The sequence below is a fragment of the Solea senegalensis genome, linkage group LG18 (assembly GCF_019176455.1).
Source record: "Solea senegalensis isolate Sse05_10M linkage group LG18, IFAPA_SoseM_1, whole genome shotgun sequence".
Lineage (NCBI taxonomy): Eukaryota > Metazoa > Chordata > Actinopteri > Pleuronectiformes > Soleidae > Solea > Solea senegalensis.
In genome coordinates, this window is record NC_058041.1 from 12,123,798 (window position 1) to 12,150,478 (window position 26,681).

The window sequence follows — 26,681 nt, forward strand, 5'->3', positions numbered from 1 at the left end:
GCACACACACACACACACGCTCACAGATTTACAAACCTACGCTGCCGTTGAGATATTTATGAATATGAAGAGAATATTTCACAGTTTATCACAACTTTATTGTGCTGTGCAACAGCGAGATGAAGTACCCAAACGTACTCCTATGATATTGCCTTTGCTAAATGGATAAATGCCGGTTTTCCCTCTTGCTCCCACTGTCTGCCATGTTTTCACAAAGAGGGCAAAGTGCTGGCTGCACACACACACACACAGAGTGACGTCAGTGTGTCAGTGCCTAATCCAACCTAAACCCTGAACTATCACGTCACTATGAAATATGCCATGGTTACAGAGCGGTGTGATGGTCAAAATAATACAAAATAAGATTCAAGATATTTGAGGTAAAAAGGTCCAAAACACCCATAGGCCAAATAAAATCAATCAAGTATTTTTTGTTTTTTTTATTGGCCTGACTATTACTTTCTGTTTTGCTTTGTGTGATCTTGATTCTAAATTCTTTGCCTGAGGCATTTCTTTATTTTTTTCTGATGTCTCTCCCTCCAGCACGCAGGCCCACTGAGGCCGGGAAGAAAAAGAACTTTCCCAACTTTAGTTGTTGAACAAAATATTGAATCGCGAACGTCGATATTGACTGATGTCCCACCAGACCAATTGAATCTGTGATTCAGCTCATACAGTGCATCCAGCAGCTGGAATCATGTCATTAAGCTCCCTTAATGAAACAGTCAGGATGGACTCTCCGTATCTTCTTGCACTAAAGAAAAGCTCATCTAAATGGAAAACACATTGTCTTCATTATTTGCAAGCGTTGAATGAAGGCAGTTGTCATGGTTACAGCCATCGGAGGCTGAAGGCTGGGTTGAGGCCAGAGGGGCTACAGGAACAAAGTGGCTTCTAATGGTGAGATTGTACAAACGGCTCACTGAGAAAGTTATACAGTAGATCACTGGCATTTCCATGTTGGCTAACAGTGTCGCAGTGCAACAAATGATCACATCATACCCACTTGTCAGCGCTGACGCTGCTTAATGAAACAAGATAAATCTCAGCAAATTATGTGCTGTTCCTAGAACACAGTCTGAATATCATGCTGAATATCCCTAGAAATGCATCTCTTAACGGCGACACCGTGTTGTTTTTCAATGCATCGGCTTCTAAAGAGCCAAGCGGAAACTTCCAGTGTACTCCAATCAAAATGCAGATTGTCTACACAGCATGGCGTCCACCCAGGAGGATTACAGCTGAATACTAAGCAGGAGAACGCTCGGCGTTTTCTGACTGCTGTTTATGCTTTGGAGACAGAAAGACAGTTGCAAAATGGGGGAGCGAGTGAGGAAAGGCAGCGCTTAATTCATTTTCCTGTCTGAATGTAGGTTAAATTACCTTTAAATCCCACACAGGATTGCACATTGCAGGTAAATGAGTCACTTGGCAGCTGATAAGTGGCAGCAAACACACGCTGTGAATCAGGGACAAGGTGCTTTTTTTTTTTCTTTCGCAGAGAGAAAGAAACGCGCCGCTAATAACAGGAAGTGGCTGTGTGGGACCTCTCTGCTCCCCGATTCATGTCAGATAATAATTGGTTTACCCAATACAACGCTCTGTGTTTGGACGGTGATGGAGCTGCGGTCAAACAAATTACCAGAGAGCTGACCTTTGGTAGCAGAGTGTTGACCCCAGCCAGGGAGGCTGCCTGACAGCAACACCAACACCCCTCAGTACCACAAAGAGCTGTTATTGCCAGAGGATCTGATACAAGCACATATAGATGTAGAGGTTTGGTTAATACCTATAATATGTTCGTAAAATACACATTTTTTATGACATCATGGTGTCACACTTTCCAAAATAATTGAAGTCACTTTCGTGTAATTAGAAATGATATGGAAATGACTTTATAAAGACCTGCAATTTACTGCCCTTTTAAAGGTGTGTCCAGTGTGTAACATTTATGGATAAACTGCCCACAAGTATGTTAGGGTGAGTGTATAAAGAGAAACAAATGCATCATTTTTAATAATTGGATGATTAATAAGTAATAATTGGCAAATGCTGATTAAAATGGAAAATATCAGCTCGACTTTGTAGTTATTATTTTTTACATGATTCAATGTTCAAACATTTCATAAACACACATGTCCATCACCTGGATTTTAAGGCTTTTTTTGCCCCTTTAAATATATCCAGATATTCATGCTGAGTAATTTGTAGCCTGTCAGACCAAACCCAGGGAAATGAAATTCACATAAGTCTTGGTAACAAAGTTAATTAACATGTGAACTCTGCCACTGTGACGTCTGGTTTATGACAGCAGGACACAAGATGCTGCTCATTGAGATTTAGTGAGGAAATAAAAAAGTGGACATCACAAAGTCAAAGGTTCTGTTTCGATGGTGCCTTCAAACTCACTTCTGAAAATACATCAAGGCTCTGCAGGCTAGTGAGCAACTCACGACGTCTTTCTTTTTGTGCGAGGTTTGATCAATTCTTTACTCGCAGGTTGTTCAACCTTTTGAAAAAGGCTGTTTTTGTTGCCGTCTGCCTTAAAGTCCCCATTTCACGTCTCTCTATATGAGAAGAGACGGGTTTGTCCTTCCTGGGCTCAGACATTTGTTCATTCACATGTTGAAGGAGACCCCGGGCTTTTGAGGGCCCACTTTGACATCTTCAATATCTATTTTTCTGCAGATCAAGACTAGATATGCGACTAATTTGAATGTAAATCCGAGGGAACTGTCCGCAGACACTATTCAATATTATAACACAATTTGTATGTTAAAAAGGCGGCCCCTGTTGTTTGGACGGTGTCTCAGAGTGCGAGTGTTAGTTTGTGTCTGTGTGCGTATTGACCAGTGGAGGATGTGTCGCTGACGAGGCAGCCTCTCCGCCATTGTGTCGGGGAGGGGAGCCTGCTTGCTTTCAATCCATTATTGACTAATCTCATTAGCCGAGGATCCTAACGCTGAATGAGCCACAGAAACTGACTTTTTTTTTTCCCCCCGCCGTTCAATGAGATGCACCAATCACGTGCACGCACATAAACACATTCACATGCAAATGCACATATTGAAGCTCTTTGCCACACAGAGTCACTTGTAATTATAGACAGCAGTTTTCAAAGTTGTTCTTTTTTTCTTTTTTTTTATTGGCCTTAATGAATCATTTTAATTAAGTGACTGCCTGTCTGCGCTTCCCACAGATGACGATTAGCTGATTACATGTGCAGCACTTTCTCCTCTTGTCCTGGGCACTTGTGCATGTGCAAACACACGCATGTATACGGTATATACACACAGCTTTTGTCCGATGGCGGCGTGCATTGGGCCACGGTCTTTGACAGCGTGTTTGATCTGCCGCTTGTGCATCGTGTTCACCTGTGCGTCTACGAAAACAACTGCTTTGCATATCAGCTCCCCTCCTAACAGCGTGACGTTTGCAGTCATGGAAAAGGAGATGCAAAGTGTCAATTTGATTTGCATGGAAACCTCAGTAATAGTCGGCAGGGGTCAGACGGGAGTGCAGCTCGGACTTCTACACAGTTTTTTGTGTGCGTGTGTGTGCGTGTGTGTGTATGTGCATTTGTTGGTGGCCAGGTGACTGAAGCTGCACACCTCTGCAGTATCACCGAGCAGAGAGTGAGCAAACCACTGCAGAGAGAGATTCATGACCCAGCCAGCCTGTAATTGCTGATGGTTCAGCACTTTTCCGGTGCTGAAATGGGAGGATACAGAATTTTCCCGCTTTTTTTCACTTCTTGCAGATACACATAGCCTCCTTCTTTGTGATCCAGTGTCTCCCTCTCTCCCCAGTTTCTTGCTGCCTATCACACCTCACTCTCTATATACTGTATTTTTGTCTCCTGCTGTGTGTGTGTGTGTGTGTGTGTGTGTTTTTTTGGGGGGCATACACTTCTTGAAATGCTCCTGCAGGCACCATTGTTTATGTTTACCTGTCAAGCTACCTCACCTTCCCTGATGGATGATGTGGAGCTGTGTTGTTTGCCGACAGCTAGAAGTGGTTCGTAGCTAAATTTCATCCATGAACATACAAGATAAGAATATTTTACTCTGGCACTGAAGTGATGAATCAACAGAGTGACTCGTCTTCTGTGGTTTGGAGTTTAGCTCAAAAGTATACAGTGTATACGGTGCACGGTATACTTGAAAATAACCACTTATTTTGTAAAACAAATGATTTTATACAACGTATTCACAAAATAGTGGGGCTGATATTTGCACAATAAGTTGATTGGTAAGTTACTGCTTCTGTCCCAGGACTCAGTATAATTTTCACGCTATTTTTTAGCCCTCGTTCACGTCACATAAAATCCCATTTACTGCTCTAAAAACGCGACTTTCATCAGTCTGTGTATACGTTTCCATACACAGTCGCTATGCCATTCAATTGGACTACAGCGCTTGTCCTTGTATGCAAGCACAAGTGGGGAGTTGATTTATTGAATGCAGTGTGTCCACCTCTGCTACGCTTGGTGGCGATACGCCTCCTTTCAGCTTGTTAGTTTTAGTTGGTTTCGGGTTTAGCAGGCAGCTAGTTGTTTGGAGTTCTCTTTCCACCTTGAACTTTGAATTATTCAATTCTTGAAGCTGACAGAGCATGAAATCAGTCTCCCTGTCAGTCCAAAACATTTGTCGGCCTAAATTTCACCATGTTTTCGTCACTATTGTCGTATTCCTTTGTGTACCGCCTTCTTCTGTTAATATTAACTCGTTTATTTGTTTGTCCAACTTTGACAAATTGTTCCTTTCCGCTTTTAGTCGGACTAACAGAATAAGTTGGTTCTTTCTAATACCATGCAAACACACTGACTGAGACTAACTCCCCGCTCTTTGCTTTGCTTTTATTAATTCACTTTCTCTTGTGCCAAAGCGAGTTCACAGGAGGGTCACACACACACACACACACACACACACACAAACACAAGGATGGGTGAAAATAGCAGCGTGTATCTCTGTGAGAAATGATTCAGGAGACCTCCGCAATGCGAGGGAAAGATGTGCACAAAAAAATATTGACTAAACGCCGTCCGCGTTTGATTGAGGACTCTGCTAAGTCGTCTCCCCCGGAGAATCTCCTCTTCCTCCCCAGACGCGTTGGCATTTTTCACAGCCACACATGAGATGAGAGCCTTCCCGATCCATTTACACAAAGGCAATCAAAACATGGCAGCCTACAATCTCTGGCAAATTAGAGTGCAAGTGGCGTGCTGTGGAGCTGAGCAGTGGCTGAGGAGGGGAGGTGGAGGTCTGTCTGTTGCATGGGATTCATCACATGCCTGTGTGTCTCCCCCCCTTCACATTGTGTGGAAGATTTGTGACACAGATTTACGGCAGCCTGTGCTGCCTAACCTCTAAATCAGCCCCCTCCCTCCCACATTACAGACCCCCGCCCCTCCTCTACATGCAGACACACTTCGACACAGTGCACTGTGCCTGGTCATTGAGGGGGTTTTAAGGATGGCGGCGGTGGCATATGGGAAGAAGGGGGGAGGGCAAAAAGGCAGAAGCGCTGCAGTCAAAAGCCGCCTCTCTGCAGATCAAGCGTCCGCGTGTCTGGTAATGTGTTGTCATTGACCAATTAGGAAATCCAGATCAAACAGGCACAAGGCAGTGGCCCCGCGCTGCCCCTTACTGCCCCTCTCTGAACACTCCGCTCTTTTTAATTGAGCACATTTGTGGAGCAAGAGGCTTCTCCCTGGAGGGACTGATGGCTGCAGATACGAGCAAGCTGTTAACACAGGATCAGTCCACTCAGTAAGGTTATCAGAAGAAGAATCTGCTGATATGAAGAAAGTATATCTTTAGGAGTCACCCCAGTGAAAGGATCGCAGTGCAGGTCTGTCGCAAAGTTGCTATGTCCAGAGTTAAAAAATAAATGTCCATCATTCATCATGATCAATAGAAATATAGTTAAAGGGACGTCAGACAGCTAAATCAAGTTTAATATTAGCTAATACACAACATATGTTGGTAATATCAGATCAAACCATTGTGAATTTAAGATTGGCTTATTTATGATTTATGAATTATTCTTTATTTGTAATAGAACCGCTGCCTTTTATTGACTTACATAAAACTTACATACTCTTGAATTATTATATTAAATTCACGTAGGAAGCATTTCATACAGACTTTACTGTAGTGCCGTACATCATTATGAAGCACTATACAAACATAATCAAACAAAAAATGTCAGTATTCAGAAAATAAGCAAAATATAAATTTAATGTTAACTAGTTCCACTTTATTTTCAGTAATCAGTGAATTAATTAATATATACTGATGAAAAGATATTGACCACAATGATAAGTTACAGCTCAGACAGTGGAGAAGTGTTGCTGGGGTCATCGTGAGGTCTGGCAGTTTGATGGTGTTACTTCACCGGGCGTCTTTGGTGAAACAGAGAAAGCTCATGTTGCTGCTGTCCATCAGTGTCTGGGCAGGTTGAGCTCATGCACTATTTAAAGTCCATCGCCCTCACTCTCTCCACCCATTCACTCAAAGTCACAAAAAAGTCAAAGGTCACTGGCACAATGGAGACGAGTAGGACATTCATCCCCCCCACGCCAAACACACACACACACACACACACAAGTCAAGAAACACACACAACCACCCCAAACGTATCACCACCGCCCGCACACTGAACACACTCACAGGCCAACAAACACACAAACATGCACACCCTCATGTTCTGCTCTTGGCCTTCTTTGAATTCCTTTCCATGTATCTTGCAGCTCGCCTGTCACTCCTCCCCTCAGTGCTATCAGTCTCTCTCTCTCACTCTCTCTCTCCCTCTCCCAGACCTCATAATGGCTCCTCCTGGGTAGCTGCTGCTGCTGCGTCTGCGGCTCCTGCTATTTCAAAGTTTTAGCTGGCCGGATTAAGCGCGGTATGTGGAAAATGAACAGCCACTCAGAGGAGGGACACATGAGCTGAATGCATAATAAACCTGGAGACTGGCACTGGGGGTGGGTGCAAAAAAGGGAAACGGGGGGAAGGAAAAAACCCTCACTCACAAGTTGTCTAAAGCTCTTTCGGCACCTACACGGCAACAATATCACTCACCCAAATGGAAATAAAATGCTTCTTCAACTTTTGAACTTTTTTCTCTGTGCAAACAATCAAAGGCACTTCTCAGGTCCAGTGTTTCAGAGGGCGGGGGGTGGCGGTGGCGGCTTTCTTTGTCAGATATTCACTCCATATTGCAACAGTAGCTGCAGGTTTACACTCCAGATAGATGGTTTCATCATTATCATCATCATCATCACCTGAAATCCTGAGAGGGGAATGGGGAGCTTGGCAGTGAGCGACGAGACTGATGGAGCACCATAGGCAGGCAGACAGTGCAGGGCTCACTGTGACTGAGGACCCTCCATGCATAGTCTACTGTCCTTGTCCCAGTATACAATTACTGAGAGGCAGTCACTTTATTGAAAGAAGTGTCTCCACCACACTAGGTGGCGATAAATGCCCTTTCGGCTTGTTATGAACAGGCGTTTTTCCCAGTTGATGTCAGAGACAACAACAACAACTTCAGTTCTTAGCACGTCAAGCATCTTTCTGTGTCTTTCTACCATTTATTAACATCAAAATATTGACTTTATTATAAGCAGACAAAGCATAAACTTAGACTATCATGTTTACATGCATTTCAAAAGTCTTATGTTAGTAGGAATAAAAGCACAATTCACTTTTTTCGCCCATGTCATGTTAAGGCACTGACTGTAGCTCCATGCAGCGCTGCGTTCGCTCGGGCTCCTCGTGTGGCTCATCTGTGCTGCCTCCAGCACCTCTCGGGAATTGACCACCCCCAACGCAGACCCTTCACCCCCTCCTCTCCTGCTGTTCGTGTAAAGAGTGGAAGGAAATTAAAAGAGTGGAGCTGTTTGGAGGAGATGGTAGAGGGCAAACAAGAGAAGGAGAAACCACTGTGATGCTCCTTGTGATTGTGTGTGGCATGGACCATCTCCTCTCCCTCTCTCTCTCTCTCTCTGCTTGCCCCAGGAGCCAGGCAAGTTGGAGGGTGTGTGGGGGGCTTTGCACTGAAGAGAGACTGGCCCCAATCTCCCTTTGTCCTTCTTTTTTGTGTTGCAGTCGGCAATCGGCCCCTGAGACTTGGTGAAACGTTACACTTGGTTAGAGAGGAGATATTGCTTAGGCCCCTCTATGATCCTAGACCCTCTGTTTTCTTCTTTTTACTGTTGGGGTGGGGGGGGTGTATACAGCAGCCTCTGCCACCACCACCACCACCACCAGCATGCTCCCTTTGCTTTTCTAATCACGCTGCAGATGTGCCTGATGGCTGAACAATCTCTGTGTACTGAACGTGGGGCTCCCGTAGGAATCCAGGAGGCTTGCTTATGTGAGCTGTCATGAAAAAAAAAGTGAGAGGGCAGAAAGGGAAGGGAAGGAGAGAGAGGGAGGGAGGGAGGGCGAGAATATGTGTCTGTGTGTGTGTGTGAGAGAGAGGAGGGAGTTGGAGGGAGAATGGGAGATGGAGAAAGACAGAGGGGAACAGGGAGAGATCAGTGAACAGCGACCAACACAGCAGGGCTCCGTGGATTGAGAGTGTGTGTGTGTGTCTGTGTGCGTGTCTGTGTGCGTGTCTGTGTGCGTGTATGTCACCACTGCAAGCCCGCCCTCTCTCACGGTTGCTGCTGGAGCTGCAGACCTAACCACTTTAAATAAAAGAAATCCATTCCCAAGCTTGTTAAGGAGCCATGTGGGGAGGTGTGAGTGTGTATGTGTGTGTGTGTGTGTGTGTGTGTTTGTGTGCGCACTTGAGTGGCAGTGTGTCCATATGTGTGTGCAGCAGAGAAATGGGGGGAAGGGAGGAGGAGGAAGAGGAGGAGGGCTGAGGGGAGGGGAGGTAGAGCAGGGAGGTGGGACAGGCAGGAGGCAGCTCATATTATCCTCTGTGCCAGCTCTGGATGGAGCCTGCCGGGGATTACGGCACATTCTGTAAAGCAACAATGGAAGCGGTGCTGAATCGTACACATTTCCATCCTCTCGGCTTTCTCCTCTGTCGAACAAACACAGCTTTGTCCTCGCTGCCTGTCTGGCCACTTACCAGGCAGAGAACCAGGCAGACACCTGGAGTCCTAGAGCTGCCCTCTCCAAACTAAATACCCCTCCCCTCTGCGCGAGAAAACGGCATCTCCACAATGCTGAGATAATTAAAAGGGAGCTTTCACGCCGGCCTCGGCCGACAGTCGGAAGAAAACAAGACATACACTATCTTGGAATCAAAGCTCATTAAAATCATGAGGGTAAAGAGATGCTTCCTCCCCTCTCCTCCTCCTCCTCCCCCCTCCCCCCTCCCTGCCTCCCTCATCTTTATCGCCCCTAAGCAAGTGCTGCAAACAGCCGAGGCCTAGTCAATAATGGCTACAGATTAGTCTTTTATTGCCTAATTCACCTACAATAGATGACACGTGGGGACACGATCACCTTGAGCAGCACGTCTTGATGCGTCCGCACGAGGTGTGAGAGAGAGCGCGCGATGCTGATTTTTCTGCTCGAGCCACCTTGTTCCATTTTAATAGTGTCAGCAATACTTACAGCTTTCGATTAGTGAGGCGTGTGTGCGTGTTTGTGTGTGTGTGTGTGTGTTTCACACAGCTCTGTAGAGGTGTAGCACACTGCCTGTAGTGTTGTTGTAAAGCACATTACGAGTGACTGAGGGTGTTTGTTATGGTATCATGACGGCGGGCCAGCACTCAAGGGAAGGTGAGAAGATCTGTGTGTACATATGTGTGTGTGTGTGTGTGGTCCACACGGTAGCCAGCACAGCTTGCTGTCTTTCACTTCCTGCAGCGTCCAACTTTCCCCTGCTTGTGTGCATCGATGAATACTTCCCAAAGAGTCCGTCTCGAGGCGAAAATCCTTATTCGGTGTTACATTCATGCAGATGTTTGATTTACGCTTCAATTATTCAAACTGCCTTTGACTCATTGGTGTTTAATCTTCACTGAGTTTGACACATTTATCTGCTACTGTGGAAAGTTTATTTCCTAGAATCGTATTTCAACACGAGCGTGATTTCCATGAATTGACATGGAGGGGGGAAAAAATTGTTGATATTTAATAAGAAAGTTGTAATTGACCTTTTTGCTAAGTTAGGTGTCAGGATGTGATGTTTTACATTTGCAGATAACACCATCATCATCATCATCATCACACCTTTCAATAAGAATAAACACTGTATTCTCTGAACATGGCAAGACAGAGGAGCCAGATTTTTCACATAACTTCACTTTAGCCAAATGTGCAAACTGTGCTGCACCCCAGAGTAGCCTGACTGTTTTGGTTCACAAGCCATTTATATGAATAAATTAAATCTGTTTACCTCTTCCCTGCACCTTGACAGCTCAGCTGAGAGACTGTGTAAAGAGGCGAGGGTTCATGATCCATTTGCTCTGCTGTGATGGTGGGATAAAGCTAATCATTGTCTACTCTTCTCCCCCTCTGACGTTTTTTATCCTGCCGTGCAGAGGCAGACAACTCGTCTACATTACATTAGTGGGCTGGAAGCTCTCTTTGAAGATGCTGGGCTGGCTTTTGGGTGTCTGAAATAATGTTTCTACTCCAAACTGTGCAACTGTGACAGTTCAAGAAGCAGCCCCTCTCACTTATTGGAGATAATGTTCTTTACTCGACATTATTTAGCATCACCATCTTCCCCTCCCAGCGGTGGCACGGTTTTGTCATCTAATTAAGTCTTCAGCCCTTTTCCAAGGTACACTTACGTAACATGAACACGTAATGAGACAAACATGGACCCTGCCTGTAGGGAGATGGTCCTCTCCTCTGCGGGGTGCCACGTGGAAACAAAGCCTTTAAAGTGGCGGTACAAGGAGGAAGAAAAACATTGTTTTACCCTAGAGGTGGGCTGATAGCACTGTGAAAAGCCCATTTGAGGAGGTAGGCCTCATCTGTCACTGGGCAATGGAGGAGGCAGCCATGCAGAAGCCCCCTGATTATAAAGAGATAATTTCATCCAATCCTCCGGTGGTGCTCCATCGCCTTGCCGCCATACTCCACTGCCTTTCATATTTGTTCCCAGCCTGCATCTCCTCACCCGTTTCGTTTTATTACAGCTCCCACTCAATACATATATTTTAGCTCCCCCTTGAATAGGGAAGGAAAGCAGGTCTCCCTCCTCCTCCTCTCCCACCTCCAACCCCCCCCCATGTGTCTTTTGTTGTGCTGGAATCCACAGCTCTCAACTTGTTGTGTAACGCCTGCCATGCAATTTGCAGCAAATTAAGCTCAAGCAACACGTGTATCGACACAGATTTACACACACACACACACACACACTTAGAGGCAGGATTTTGGGGCTATCTAATCAAAGCAGATAAGTTCACATAAGGTAATGGTGCAGAGAAAACAATAAATGATAACATCTATATGATTATTTAAGAAAAAAAGAAAAGAGCAAGCAAATAGAGGCAGCCTCATGATTGCATCTGTTGTCATATCTCCACAGCATTGTGGGTTTAATCTTTCATTTGGCTCGTGTTAGTCATTAAAGCTATAACAAAGGACGAGTGTTTAATTCGAACAAGTGAATATCAAGTAAAATTAAATTACTCCCCAGCTCTGTCATGTCATACTTAAAATCATCTTTTTATGGTGTAGACATGTGGAGGTCAGACATATTGCTGTTAACAGGGAGAAGCAGAGGAGGTGAATGGCAGCAAAGCCTCCTTCTTCTCCCCCCCTTATTTTAACTCACTGCTGGAGGTAAGAGAAATGACACGGAGAGAGAAAACTGGAGGGGTGAGAGAGAGCAGAGAGCAGAGGGAAGGGCAGGAGGGAGGAGAGACGGAGAGAGCAGGTCGACTCGCTCATCAATAACCACAAGGTCAGACAGGCAGTGCCGGGCTGAGTGGGCCCTGTTAGGAAGCAGCAGCTGAGGATTTGTAGAGCTTGTAAAGGCTTAAAGCAACACCGCTCCGCCTCCTTTATGCCACTAGCCAGAGCTTTGAAGGGCCAGGGAGACACCTGCTGGTGACTGAGGAGCACAATGGTACAGGGCCACCCACTATAATGGATCTGCTCAGTCTCAGCTGGTCCAGAGAGGAGTATTACAGCAGCAACCTTCAGAGGGACATATGAAAAGTCAATGACATGATCAATATGGGATATTAATGTGTTGCATAAGGCCTTTTCTGTTTTTGATTAATGCTACTAATATTTAGAAGGGTGTATATAACTTCAGTGGACTACTTATATGGGTAAGTTTATTTTGTTGCGTTTCTGTAGCCTTTTATTTGTACTCCAGACCAAGACAAGGGCCTTGAAATACAGTCCACCTTGTGCCGCCATGTTTCTGCGACAGCACACGCGTCGCATTTTGAAGCAGAAGCCGCGTACGAACAAAGAGCAGCGGCGTTCTGCAGTTTCCCCCGATGCACTTTGGGGTGAAAACAACGGGTGTGTGAGACAATAAGCGGTCTCATCAATAGATGCCAATTAATATTACACACTGGACCTTTAAATGAGAAATTGTAATAAAAAAAATGATTTTTAAGTGTGCAACTAATTTGTCTTAACATTGTGACTTATCAACACAAATCAATATGTTTTGTGCGCTAAAAGAATTAAAAACAGGATCCTTCAACGTCTTCCTTTTTTAATGAGCTTTCTAATTTATGGAGAGGAATGCACTAGTGTGCCCTTCTCTCCTCTTGAGCAACGGCATGAGCAGCTCCAATAGGTAGCATAAAAGCTCTTTAGCTGTCTAGTGGAGTAGATTACTTGCCCTGCCGTTAAATCCAGCTAGAGACCCCTAAGTGAGTATTATCAGTGTGGTACAGCATGCTGCTTCCTCTCCCTCTCCCTCTCTCTCTCGCTCTCATGTTCTTCTTCTCCTCCTTCTCTCCCGTCTCTCACCGGTACTTTGTGCAGTGAAATTTCTCAATGTGCAAAAGATGGCGTGGGGTTGGGAGGGTTCCAAGTGATGGAAGGTGGTAGTGGGGGGGGGGCGGTGTGTGTTTGAGAATGAGAGAGGATACGCTGCAGGAAGAAATGCCCCTGCAGTAGCGCAAAGGAAAGATTGAGACAGGATGAGGTAGAGAGGGAGCGTGGCGGGGAGGAGGAGGAGGCGGCGGGTTGCAGATGGAGGGGTGCGTTTCAAACCGCTGCTCATATATATGCCTATTAATTCACTCACCCCTCCATTTGAAGCGGCAGGTCACCGTGAGTTATAGCCAACTGATATTTATTCGACGTTGAACGCAACATTAAATCAGACCCTGGCGGGCAGAATTAATAACCTTTAATGTAGCTTGTAATACTTTTTAACTTGCGATGATGTTATGTAGCATGTCACACCACAGCCCCATTGTTTGGCTTTCCGTGAAAAATTATTCCTCTGGAAAAAACCAAGAGAGAAAGAGGTTTTCCATGAGCTGCGGCTCCAAAATCAATAGTGCGCTGTAAGGGGTTTTGTTCGAGGAACTCTCATGTAGCTGGAGAGCGGTGGGGGTGGGGAGGTGGTGGTGGTGGTGGGGGTAAAATGTAGAGCATGTCTGGGCCCAGGGTACAGATAATTGTTAACCAAAGATTACATAACGGCCAAGTAATGTAAACAGCAAATCACATGCCAAGTTAATGTTCTCACAGGCCGGGATGGGAATTTTCATGTAGTTTTCCGAGGTAAAGCAGAAGACGCACTGAGTCACTGCGTTTCCACTCACAGTCAGTGAGTGGAGCTACATTTGCAGCTACAGTTGCAGCTCGACTACACCGTTTAATTAGACCACCGTCTTTGTCTCAGTGTACAAACATTAGCGGGGAATCGATTGATTGAATTAAGTGTGTCTGCCTCCAATAGGCTTCTTCCACCTTGTTAGTATAAAGTGTTTACTGGTTGACCTGTTAGGTCAGCATGACAACAACTTTAGCTGTCAGCACCATCGTGTGCCTTCCTATTGTACATTAACTCTGAAACATTGAATACTTTGAGCCGACAGAGCCTAAAGTCAGTCTTCTGTGTGAATAGTCTGTATTTCTATACCGCTTTTCCTGTTCTGATGTTCAATTTTGCCATTTTGCAGGAACATGCAGCACACTTTCTATCACACACCTTTTATACCCATTCACACGCTGTCAGCACAGCTGTCAGGGTTAAGTGTCTCACCCAAGGCCACATGTAGACTAGCCGAGCTGGGAATCAAACCCACAACCTTCCAGTTAAAAGACTACACTGAGCCACCATCGCAACCGCACTGACTTCATCTACTATTTCCAGGTCAAAGAGCGCCTCGCTCAGCTCGTGTCCGTCTCAACATAAACATGCAGTAGTAATTCAACGTTCAATCGCTTCTGGATGTGTCGTTTTTTTGTGTTATTTGTGTGTCTGTGTGTCCATCTCTGGTCATTTATACCTTAAGGTGTTTTCAACGTGGTCAGCCATCTCCTCTGAGCTGTCCAGTGTGAAGGAGTGGAGTGCGGCAGTGTTCAGGGCTTGTTAAGAGTGTCACACGAGCTGAGAGAAATGTCACCCTTCGAGCTCTCTGAGGTGCTTGTCACCTGGCAAATCAATATCTCCCTGCTCAGCTCACAGCACTGCACTACACACACACACACACACACACACATGTAGTAGACAATACCCTGGTGATGATGGCAGTGGCAGCTTCCCTGGGATGACAAGCGGCGAGCATTAACACGTGTCTGTGTTTCTGTTGCAGAGCGCTCCAGTTTAATGGCTGGCAGGTAGAGGCCAAAGAGGGACAATCATCATGAACTCGATTCCGTCGATGGACAGACACATACAGCAGACCAATGACCGTCTGCTGTGTATCAAACAGGTGAGAGCTCTCAATGATGCCTTATATGTGTCACACAGTATAGGAGATACGGTGTCTAGAGAAGGAAAGAGTACATATATGCAAGGGTCGTTAAAATGCGAGTACGTAATGTGACTTTCAAATATAATCAAATGTATGCATCTTTAAACATTGTTAAATTAGATTTTCATAGCAACATTGTGACTGAAAACACAAAAAAGACCCCATGAAAAATGTCAGAAGTGAATTCTGCCACACAAAAAAACGGCCCCCGCACTGCTGCTGTATACACACAAACGCTCCCTCATGCAGGTCTAACAGTGTTGCTGGACAGCAGCATCCACTATACAAATACTGCTGCATCGTTTGTGTTCACAAAGACCAAACAGAGGCCGAATGATAGCATCAATAACAAAAGTAACACCAAAATTACTCTCTGCAGCTTTAAGTACACATTTTCCACTCACATGTCTTAGGGGGAAATTGTTCTCTATTACACAGACCTGATGTCTGTTGTTTAACGACCTCGTAAATAAGATAAATGGAAATCTAAATATGTAAAATGCAACTTCTCTGGATCTCTAATACTGTCGCTAGAGAGTAACTGCATGATGCAAGGTCGTGGTTTTTACTGCAAAAGCAGGATGATGCATTAGGTCGACTAACCCGCAGCAACAACACACTATTAAGTTACATTTTTGTGTTTCATGTTTATGGTGTTTGTTTATTTACATTATTTTATAGTTACTGCCCTCATTTGAACGTGATCTAAATGTTTTTTTTTTATATAAACATCCTATGATTTTTTAAAAACTTATTTTTAAATTTCACAGAGTACAATTTGATGTTGGAATGTCATTTATCTGCCTTTTATGAGAGTTTATTCAATATTGCATGTTAGCTTGATGTGATTATTTATTGACACTGGCTTAATGTCTGTTTAAGTACAGACCCAGCGCTGCTTGATGTGTTCTTGTTTTCTTATTTTTGGTTTGGTTTGGATGGGTTTTCCTGATTTTTCTGTTCATGATTTCACTCTGTATTTCCTAAAAGTAGTATATGAATAAACAAACTATAGTATCACTAAAAGCAAGTTAAAAAGATGTTCAGTCAACCATGGGATGCATTGTTAGGTAAGAATAGTTTACTGTACAATGTTGATGCTTGGTGTCAAATGCATAAATAACAAGAGAGATGGAGAACGTACAAGTGGATGCTGAGGTGGAGGTGAAGCCTTTGAAATGCTGCATGTGCAGCTGTCAGGTGATCATTTTAGCAGCAGGCCTGATTGCAAAGGTGTGTGTGTGTGAACAGAGGCGAGCACAGGCAGAGTAAACTGCCATGGTGCATTGTCACAAGTATCCATTTGACTGCAGCTTTACTGCTTTAATCCATGTTATTTCATGGAGACTTCTTCTCAATAGACTGTATATATACCCATGACTGTGCACATTGGATGATTCTGTGTGTCAGACACACTGGTGTCTCTGCATATGTGCCACACAGAAGCTTTTATTTTCCTCTGACTGGGAGTATAATTTACAAAATTGACATTACGTGCCAGTTAGGAAGAACCTGGGGAAACAGTTTCCTGACATTATAAATCAAGTGAGAAGTGGGAGCTCATTTTACCACAGACTTCCATTCAAACTTTTCAACCTGTGGCTAACTGTTACTTATTTAAAAAAAATAGTACAACTATGCAGTTTATGCATTTTCCCCCTCTGAAGGTTTGTTTTGTATTTTTAAAATTTTAATCAATCAGTAATTGGCATAATAGATGTGACATTTTCACTTATGTAATTAGAATAATTAGTTTTCTTCTTTTTTTAAAGAAAGGTGAAAGAGAGTAACACTGTTTCCCCTGCATTGTACACACACATGTACACACACGCACAATCACGGCCTGAATGCGTCCGTGTCTTCCTGTTTGACTAATCTGTTGGGTGCTATTATCAGGTCTATGGTGTGACTCAGGTTTCTGACTGGGGTCAAAGAGCGGAGGCTCCCCCTCCCCTCCCCGTTCATTCATCACCCTTCTTTCTCCCACCACCACCACCGCTGACTCCCACTGAGTCCTTTTGTTCTCCCCTCGCCACCATTTACTGCAGGACCAATCTCTGGCGGAATTAAACAGACATAGTTGCGTAACCCCGGGCTACAGGGCTCGCTGCCTTTGATCTCCCCTTTTAACTGACGGCCCTTTTTGTTTCTGGGCGCCGCGCTGTGGACACCTTCTAAAAAAGTACATCTCATGGCCTTAGGGAAAGTGTATGAGGCTTGCACTCCACACACACACAAGTGTGGACATGGCAAATTGTTTTACCTTGGGCCGGGAGTTCCCAGCTATTACTGAAAGGAGGAGACAAGGTGAAGCACACAGAGAGAGGACGAGTGTTTAGGGAGCAAACAGAGTGTGAAGAGACGTACTCTGATATTCTTAATGATGTAATATGGAGCAAGGTAAACACTCACTGTCTTTACTCCTTCATGGATATTAAATATTCAATATCACCTCCTTCAATTACATGGGAGTTGAAGGAGATTAAATGATCACACTCTGTGAACAGAAACGCTGTATCATGATTTGTATGCTTCGTTTTTGGGCCGTGTCAAGCAAAACAGACTTCACAGAGGGAGCGTTGTGCGCATACACCAGCAGCGCAGATGTGGGCGGAGATAAGACGTGTTTATTCTACCACATGATTGGGTTTTCGAGGGGGAGAACTCAATTATGAAGCTTTTGTTGCTGTCCGCTATGCTCCTTAGTCAGCATCGTATGACGTTCAGGAAGGGGAACACAAAAGTTTAAACAATCCAAATGTCGCAGGGTTAAATGAATTAACCCCACAAGGCAAAAAATTTAAACAAACACATTTCAGTGTTAGCAGCCGGGGCAGCAGCACATGGGTAAACATGGCAATTAGAGGGATCCATGGCATACAAGGAGGCCTCCAGTCCATCTAATAAATAGTTAAGCACCGGGTCATTTCAAACCAACCAGTAAGAGCCAGCACCCTGCTAATAGAGGCAGCTTTGTGCCACAGACAATCGGGGTTTGGAAGACCCGCATAATAAATACCATTTATGTCCTGCCAATTAGACGAGCAGTGAGCCCTTTCAGCTGGCCGTCTATTCTCCTCCCCACACACAAAGATGATCATCAGGGGAGATCAGAACAATTAACTCACTATCTCCTTCCCCCTGCTCCCCATTGTCCAATATCCAAGCCATTAAAATAATTAAGAAAATATTGTAAACCAATCCAGCTGTTTGCTTTAATTGAAAATGTGCACATGCTGAAATTTGGCATCTCAAAGGCAGCGCAGACATGGAGCGGGAATATAAATGAAGGCTCCTCCATTGTGTTGTTGTTTTCCAGGAGATGTGACATGTCTCTCTGAACACTCTCAGTCAGTGCAGCGGACAGGGGAACAAATTGATTTTGTTGCTCAAATGATAAATTGCTGCTTAGCATGATGATAAAGCGGAGGAAATTGGAATCCCTCGCCTTGATTGAATCACAGGTTGAAAGTTTGAATCAGAAATCATTACGGTGTCATTTTTAAATCACCCTATTGTTGTAAAATCGCAGTGGCCTGATTTGGAAACATTAAGTTCCAAGAATGTCCTCATGAGACATTAAAAGACTGTCATTTACACTATAAAGCACTGATTTTGGTGCGGTAGACATATGACATAAGATCTAAGACTGACTTATTATTTCTTTTAGATGCAGCTTATGAAATAATTGAAGTCTTTGTGCTGAAGTAGTTAGCTGATTAGTCAATTATCGTCAGTCAAAATGCTCTCAAAGACCGTTTGGATAATGTATTAATCATTTTAGTCGTTTCTGAGGAAAATGTCAAACAAAAGTGTCTGAAATGTGAGGATTTGTTGCTCTTTGTAAATTGAATATCATGAGTTTTAACCCTTACATGACACTCCTTTTACAGTATATCAATATGTGAAGGACAGTTCATCTGTTGATCGGCAATAGAATCTTTCTCTATTCATACATACTGCTGGTGCTTGTTTTACTTCCATCCAACGTGTGAAAGTGCTGCTAAATACCTTCAGGAAAGAGATACTGCATCTGTAACTTAAAAAAGAAAAGAAAGTCAAACTGCAAAATAAATATGTTCACTTGTTTAACCTCCAAACAAACGAATATGTTTAGAAAGTGATACAAAAAGACAGAGTTATCTGATTTCACCCCAGCACATAGTTCCTCAGTGGCAGTTTGTTTTCCTCTCTCATCTCAGAATTGCACCGTAGTGAACACTTTGGGGAAGATGGGTTTTGTGATACTGCTGGTGTCTGTTTCAGAGACAGTATTTTTATTTTTTTTACTCTCAGTGTGTGGGGAAGCCACGCCGCTGTCAGACTCTCCACACACACAGTGATACATACAGGGCTGTGGTGGAAACGATGGAAAACTTCCTCAATGTCTGATTGTCAATTCTCCCAAATAAGGCACCCCACTCTGTACTGCTGCACCGGCTGTGCAGCTGTTTTTGTCTTCCTCTGTGCTCTTTCCTGGGTTAATTGTCTCCATTAATATGTTTTCATTGCTCTGGGGCGTCAGTGAATGTAGAACAAAAACAGCAGCAAAACCAAGCGCCGGGTCTCTGAATGCGAAGCGAGTCTCTGCCAGATTGTGCAGCACACTGTCACGTTCGCTTTAGCTGCAGATGTGCAGATCAAGTTGTTTCCAGACACGGCAACAGAAGAAGGTTGTATCTGATGAAAGCCGCATTCTCAGGACACTGAAACTCTTGTGTGTCTTTGTTTCTGCTGAACTGGGCTGAGTTTTAACTGGGGTGTAAATGTTGGATGATCGTCCTCACCCATGGGATGAGAGTAAAGGGGGAGTGAGCAGTGAGGGTTCTTTTGGCCATTAGTTTAGGTTTGATTGGTGGGTTTTGGCCAGAGAGGGGGGGGTAACATCTGTGGTATGACAGTGCCAAGCTCTCCCTGTCACAGCCACACTGGTGGGACCAATTGTTCTGAGTGCAAAGAACAGTAATCACTTCAAGCACAAGTGGTGGTGGTGTTTTTCCCCCCCTCCGCTCTTAATATTCTCCCTCATTCCCCTCGTTTTCCTCCCTCGTTCCATTCTTGGTGCGCTGACGCTGTGTGTTGTCTTGCTTCCAGACTCGTCTAAGTTTAGCATCTGTGGATGTGTGCGCTTCTTTTACGCCAGTAGACGTGACACCCTCAGAAGCCTCACCACGTCTGATCCAAGTCTCCTCTAACAAAGACATGATGAGCAAGTGGGGAACAGTCTCGGACAGAGCATAAAACAAACAAGACTGGTTTCATCCGGCCCTTGTCAAACACCAGCTTTGGAAATTGATATGAAGGCAGCCTCACCAAATCCTGACCTCTGCTGCCCCCTAAAGTGCAAACAAGAAATTGGCACTGATGTCGTCTCCTCTTCTCCTTTTTTTTTCAGTCCCTCACACTGAAATCAAAGCGCACACATGTTAAGATGGCAGCCGTTCACTTTAAACTGACAAACCTCTCTATTTACCTATGATGTCGTGGAGTGGGAGGCCATTTGTGTCTGGTTTATACAAGTGCACTACAAAAAGGCTTGTGTGCATAATCTCTCTGAAGGCAAACAGATTACAGCCGAGTGGAGGTGCTGCGTGTGCTCCTGCATGAATGCGAGTCACATCAGGGTTTGAAAGCTTTTAGAGAAGATCGGTGACCAGCAGCGAGTCCGATGTTTGCGACGCAGAGAGCTCGATTTTTCCAGTTTCCTGTGCGGCTCCACAAGTAAGGTGGACAAAAGGGTTAGTGAGTGGGCTGCTGGCTGCAGTTTGGGAGTGAATGCCATAAAGGGGTGCCTGTAGGTCAAGGAGTCTGTTGTCAGATAAAGTCACAGCACAGCTCTGGGCCGGCTGGTGCAATAAGGGCTTCCTCTGCTATTCATGCAGCCACAGAAGGAGATTTATTTCACTCGGTGGCAAACCTGGGGAGAGTGAGCTGGAGGCATGTGTCTAATGGGGACATACTCCTTCAGCCCAGAGCAATAATACTTATGAATCTAGAGCAAAAGTAATTTAAACTGTGATAAGGCAAATTTGCACAAATGTAGTCCGTCTTAAACCTGCTGCACATGCTGTACTCCTCTTTAAATATTCATCATTTCCTTTTGGTACCAATTAATTTCCATCCCTATCAACTTGTTCCACTTTTTATCTGGAGAAAAAAAAAGCAAAAGAGAGAGAGGCTGCAAAACTAAGCTGGCAGTCAAACCTCAGCCATCACAGAGTTTGGCCCAACATCATTTGAATGTACTTCATCAAGTTTTAATATTCAGAAGGTTAAGGCCAGTTCTCATTCAACAAAGGAAATAAATGTTTCAGGAGGTTTTATGCTATAGACAGTATATATTCCAATATACGGTAGAGCATTGGTTTGGTTGAATATCTGGCCACTGTCTTATCATTCTGTGTTACTTTTACCCCAAATAAATAAATAAATGGTTAACTTTCTATATGTATCCCAAAAATATCGCTGCTCTGTTTTCTTGTGACCTCCGAATGTTCTTGGACTCATGTTCCTTTTGTTTCCCTTCCAGCACTTACAAAATCCAGCAAATTTTCAAACGGCAGCGACCGAGCTGCTGGACTGGTGCGGCGACCCCCGAGCCTTCCAGCGTCCCTTTGAGCAAAGCCTGATGGGATGCCTAACGGTAAGTTGCCTCGCTGCAGACTCGCGCTCAAAGGTTCAAGGACAAGGAGAGGGCCGCTGAAACAACAACAACAACAACTGCTGCCGCGGCTCTTTCTGTGATTTCCTCAGAGACACAAGAGAACTAATGTTTAGCAGCCTGATCTTCACCGAGGTCACTGGGAAATAAAAAAAAAGAAGCATTTCACCCGTTAGAAACTACTGAGACTTAGTCACCTCTCAGAGACTTCAGTTACAGTTTGTGCTGCGGCTCATGAAATCGGCACAGTGGAACTTGAAAAGGACAAGCACAATAACGTCCTCAAACCACAAAGCAATCAGTGCTTAAAAGTTTCAAAGCCCTTAATTCTCCCGCTGAAACGTCTGGGGGCCTCTTGGTTAATTGAATAAGTTGTATCCCGTGACATTGGGGGGGGGAAATACTTGACTGTGTTTGAGATGTATACTGCAAAACATAAACGCTGCAAAACACAGCTGTGTGTTAGGTTTTTTTTTATCTATTTCTTTTATTTTTATTAGATCAAACTAATTTTATACAGGTTTCTTTAAAGGGTATTTCTCAAATTGATGCCACTCTGTCAATTCAAATTGACGGTGGAGCCGACTGGAGGAATTATTCTCCATTCCAACTTTGAGCTAAGACACAGTTAGTAGACGACAGTCAGCAGAATATGGTCGGATTGCAGACGTGTCACTCGCCTGTCACTTGTCTCCTTGCAGGAGCTGTTCTTAACATGTTCATTTATACGTTGCCTCCAGCAGTAGATAACAGACATGTACTAGTATAGTTCCTGTTGGCTGCGGTTTGCAACCTCATCGAGTGAGCGCGGCTCCACCAGACGAGGGAACGCCTGACATTTGTACTCGAATAAGTCAGTGGAACCCGCAGCAACACATCGCTCCAGTGATTGTTTGTGCTACTGCTTTAATGTGTGGCAGCAGACGACTTTTTCTCCGCTCGGCCAATTCAATTGGATTCCTGCCGTGAAAATCTTCTTTTTTTTCCCCTTCCTTTGTGTACGGTTTGTGCAGCTGTTAGTCTGCAGAGAGGAAGAGGAGGAGGAGAGAAGAGAAAGTACAGAGAATCTGATTGTAGTGTTGGCGGAATCACTCGGCCTCAGCCTGCACGTAATGTATCTCGGTGTTGCCTCAGCGTTGGCATTTATGATATCAACTTTCTCTCTGCACAACGGAATGGCTGCAAGCAAAAAGGAGGCGAATCAGTTCAATCATAGTGTTGTGTCGTGTTGTTGTAGGATAATTACATACAAGATGGATAAATGGTGTCACTTTGCATTAAATGTTTTAACACATTTAAAGATCAATGGTTTTGATTTATGTAAATTAAATATTTAATTGATAAATACAGAAAGTTTGTTTTTTATTGTCGTTATCGTCATGATTTGCACACGCCTTTTCACCCCAGTTTAAAAAATGCCCAGGTGTATATTCTCGATTATTTCAGTGTGAAAGAGGCTATAGAAGCCCGAAATAGAGTATATTCTCTTTTTAAGAAACACAAGGTACCCTGAGGTCACGCATTTATAGCAATGACTAAGGCAGAAAGAAATGAACTCTTCAGTAACTGCACTTTAAAGCCTTGCCGTGCACATTGCGACGATTGGACCGGTCAAATAAATAAGACGTTGAATGTAAAGGCACATGTTTGCCTCCGCTGGCTGTGTACAATTTAAGTCCTGGAATTAGAACTGCTTGTTGTAAATTCTTGCACTGGAATTACCATTTAGCAAAACGTCCCTTCCGAGTTTAGATTCTAATTAGACAGCCTATCCTCGTATATCTTCTTCTTAATGGGGAATTCCTATAAATAAAGGCCAGATATACACACAGTGTTTTGGTGTCACGTCGAGACTATACTTACAGGAGATAATGACATGGTGCAGGCAGCAGTGTTCAGCTGTACTACCTTGGGGCTTGTCTTGAACTTCGGAGTGTGACAGCAGGACCGTGGCTATGAAAAGCCAGGCAGGGAGTAGAATCTGTCTGGAGTGAGGCCCGTCGCTCTGCGCAGGCACCCGAATGTCCCGGAGGTCGAAAAGCTACGAGCAGGTTCTCTTTGAGGTGATAATAGTGATGGTAAATCAAAGCAGCGTGTGATTTACATTGCCTCTTATGGCGTGTGGATGTTTCCTCTCAGCGGGCAGCGATGCTTTAGAGGCCGCAGTTTCCCTCTCATCTCGCTGTCCACTGACTCATATGGAACTGATAAACTTGTAACCACTTGATCCTTGAAGTATGAACAGATCGAGACTGTAGAATTTAGAAAAATGTGGAGACGCATTTTCACTCTACTGAGTCCTGACTAGGTTCTAGAAATGATATAATACTGTAAATTTGAAGCAAGTAAGCACTTGTGACTGCTATCGTGGAACTGTCATTTTTGTGACCTCATTCATTCTGATAATGAAGATAACCGAGTTAATAAAAAAAAACTAGAGAAGGTTTGTTGTTATTAGTTTGTAATATAATGAACTTAAGCTGCAAATCCTTGAAGTACCATTTGTTGTAGTAATGTGTTGACCTCTTGTCTTTATTATTGGCCTATTCTCTATGAAGTCTTTCACTATAAGACAATATGTGTTGTCAGACTCAAAGACTGTGTCATTTTTATATATATACGTATATATATATATATATACATATATATCCATCAGGCCACTGACACTGAATGATATGCTTTGTCACTGTGTTCAGGTGGTCAGTCGCGTAGCAGCACAGCAGGGTTACGACTTGGACCTTGGCTATCGGCTCCTGGCTGTGTGCGCCGCCAACAGGGACAAGTTCACTCCAAAATCAGCAGGTAAGACCAGAGTTTTCTCTGCCGACATTCTCAGGCCATCTGGCCACGCCGCTCTGTCCGGGGGCTCAGAGTTTCTGTCGTCATTCTGGCAGCTTACGGATTACAGCTAAACTCCGAGTGTGCCACAAATGGTCACTCGCATGTAAGAATCTGCATCTTTACATTTCAACTCGATTATCAGTTTCCTTACAAAGATGTTCCCTCCAAATCATTATCACTCTCCGAATGACAGAACAACCCAACCATCACTGTTTCTCTTGATTTCCAAGAAAGCATTTCAAAGCACAACAACTTATTCTTTTCAAACCTTAGCGAACATTAAACATTACCCTGTAATATCGACATAAACTTTCACCTCATGTCACGTCCCACGTTCAAAACGAGACCTATGAGTTCCTGTTTTCATGCATCTGCATCATCAGCACACTGATGGATTATCGGAGGGGCAGATTTAGGCTGCTGAGTGTTGTTATGAAGCTTGGAAGTAAAGGCACAGCGGGAATGAAGATGTAAAGGCTGTCAGCAGTTTGGGAGATACGAGGAGTATTTTTGAGCTGTTGTTTTATTCTTTTTGATTGGTGGTTTCCACCTGTCTTGGGTTATGAAGGAAAGTGTTGTTGCGCAATGGATCCTGTGTGCTTGGCCTCTCTCTGCTGAGGCGACTAGGACATGAAAGTTCCAGCCACATGTTGTTTGAATTTTCACCCGCGTTTGCCGTCTCTGATTTACGGAGCTTTTCCGGTTTTATATACGTGGTGATATGAGGCTTCAAATCATGCCGTGTCATTCTTGTGTCAGCCAAGGCAGAGGAATCGCTCTGTGCCGGCAATTAGCTTACGACGCCAAATGTTCTAATTCTACTTAATCCTAAATCAAATCTGAGGCCCTACTTTATGGGCTTAGATAAGATTGCCAATTGATTCTGTGTCTGAATAATTTCCTGTTAACAGTAGTCATTTGGAAAGCGGCAAGCACTCGAGTCTAGGCAGCATCCCAAAGTGCATTTCATGGACAATTATGTACCTGCGAATGCATAAATATTATTAGAGCAGCTCCCAGAAGCTACAGCGTGTGAAGGCTTAAGTTGGAGAGATTGTTAAGATGAGAGAAAGCCGTCTTTGGCAGCCAAGGGACGGCTCTGAATCGGCACATCCACGGGCCCCAGGGGCGTGACCCACTCCCCGATAACACGCCCCGAGTCACATGATGGGGGGGCCAGTGCGGTTGCAGCAGGTCAGCCGTCCAGCACTGGAAAGAACAAACATGGAGATACTAGGTAGTAGATTGGGTCCGTGTGTATGGTAGAGGTGGATTTAATGTCATGCAGAAGCATCTGCGTAACTCTTTTTAAAATTACATTTGCGGCACAAAGGGCTTTTTTCGTTGTTGTGAGTCGAGAATAAAAATGATAAAAGATTGCCGCCTCCTTTTTTTTTCTTTTATTTGTTTTCATATTTGTTCCTTATCTGTGCTAACAAAGGGGCTTGTGTGGCTCAAACCCTCGGGGGCCACACAAGTGTCCAGAGAGCATTTGAAGCCAAATCTCAGCTCTATTAAACGACAGGTCCCACTCTTGTAATCTACGCTGAGCATCTAGGTTTAAAGGGGAGGGGAAACGGGGAAAAGGAGGAGGCTCTGGTAGTCAAAAGAATCAGATTTACACTTACATTTCTGCTAAATCATCTAATTCCTTCCCTGAACATGGAGGAAATTGTGCTGAGGGCAGGACAGAGCTGAATCCAGCACGAGCAAATCAATGTTTGCAGTCAACTTACAGCTGAAACAGGTCGTAGCTTTGACGAATTGATTCATCGCGGAACGCCTCCAACAGTTAAAGGTGTTAGTTAGTTCATTTAGTGCGGTCAGAAAACAGCTTATAAGTGCAAAAGCCCAATGAGATAGACCTTGATCCGACTGGTAGCGCTAATATATATCTATCGCGGAGGAAAACGTCATCATTACCTCCTATTGATTTTGTCCAACAACATATGTATGTATCTGAATTTCAGCAGAGTGAGCGGTTTAAAGGTTTGCTCTGCTAATAATGTTTGCAGCGGACTGGGAATGGAAAACTCCTCACACGGTGGATCGTACCACTGATCTCTTTAATTGATTTACTCTGGGGTTTGGCCAGTTGTAGCCCTTTTGCCTTTTTGTAAGCGGCCCTCACCGCTCAGGCGGACCTGGGGGAGGGGAGTCTGTCTGCCAGTGCTGACCTCTTTGTGAATGAGATTAGCCTGCTCTATTAATCTGCGATTACTTGGGACTGTCTCACCTCAGGGCAAAACCACGCACGTAGAGCTGCGGGCACATCAAAGTGACGCGATCACTCGT

The 26,681-nt window shown here is 44.3% G+C and overlaps 1 protein-coding gene across 1 annotated transcript in view; it reads left to right on the top strand.

Moving 5' to 3' along the window:
• The window catches only part of LOC122759041 (zinc finger MIZ domain-containing protein 1-like), a 112,638-nt gene that overhangs the window by 59,564 nt on the left and 26,393 nt on the right, over positions 1-26,681 (top strand). Inside the window, exons 3-5 of the mRNA XM_044013513.1 lie at positions 14,723-14,842; positions 21,414-21,527; positions 24,242-24,347. Of these exons, the coding sequence (XP_043869448.1) occupies positions 14,774-14,842; positions 21,414-21,527; positions 24,242-24,347 (289 nt within the window). The 5' untranslated portion in view covers positions 14,723-14,773. The remainder of the gene's footprint in view (positions 1-14,722; positions 14,843-21,413; positions 21,528-24,241; positions 24,348-26,681) is intronic.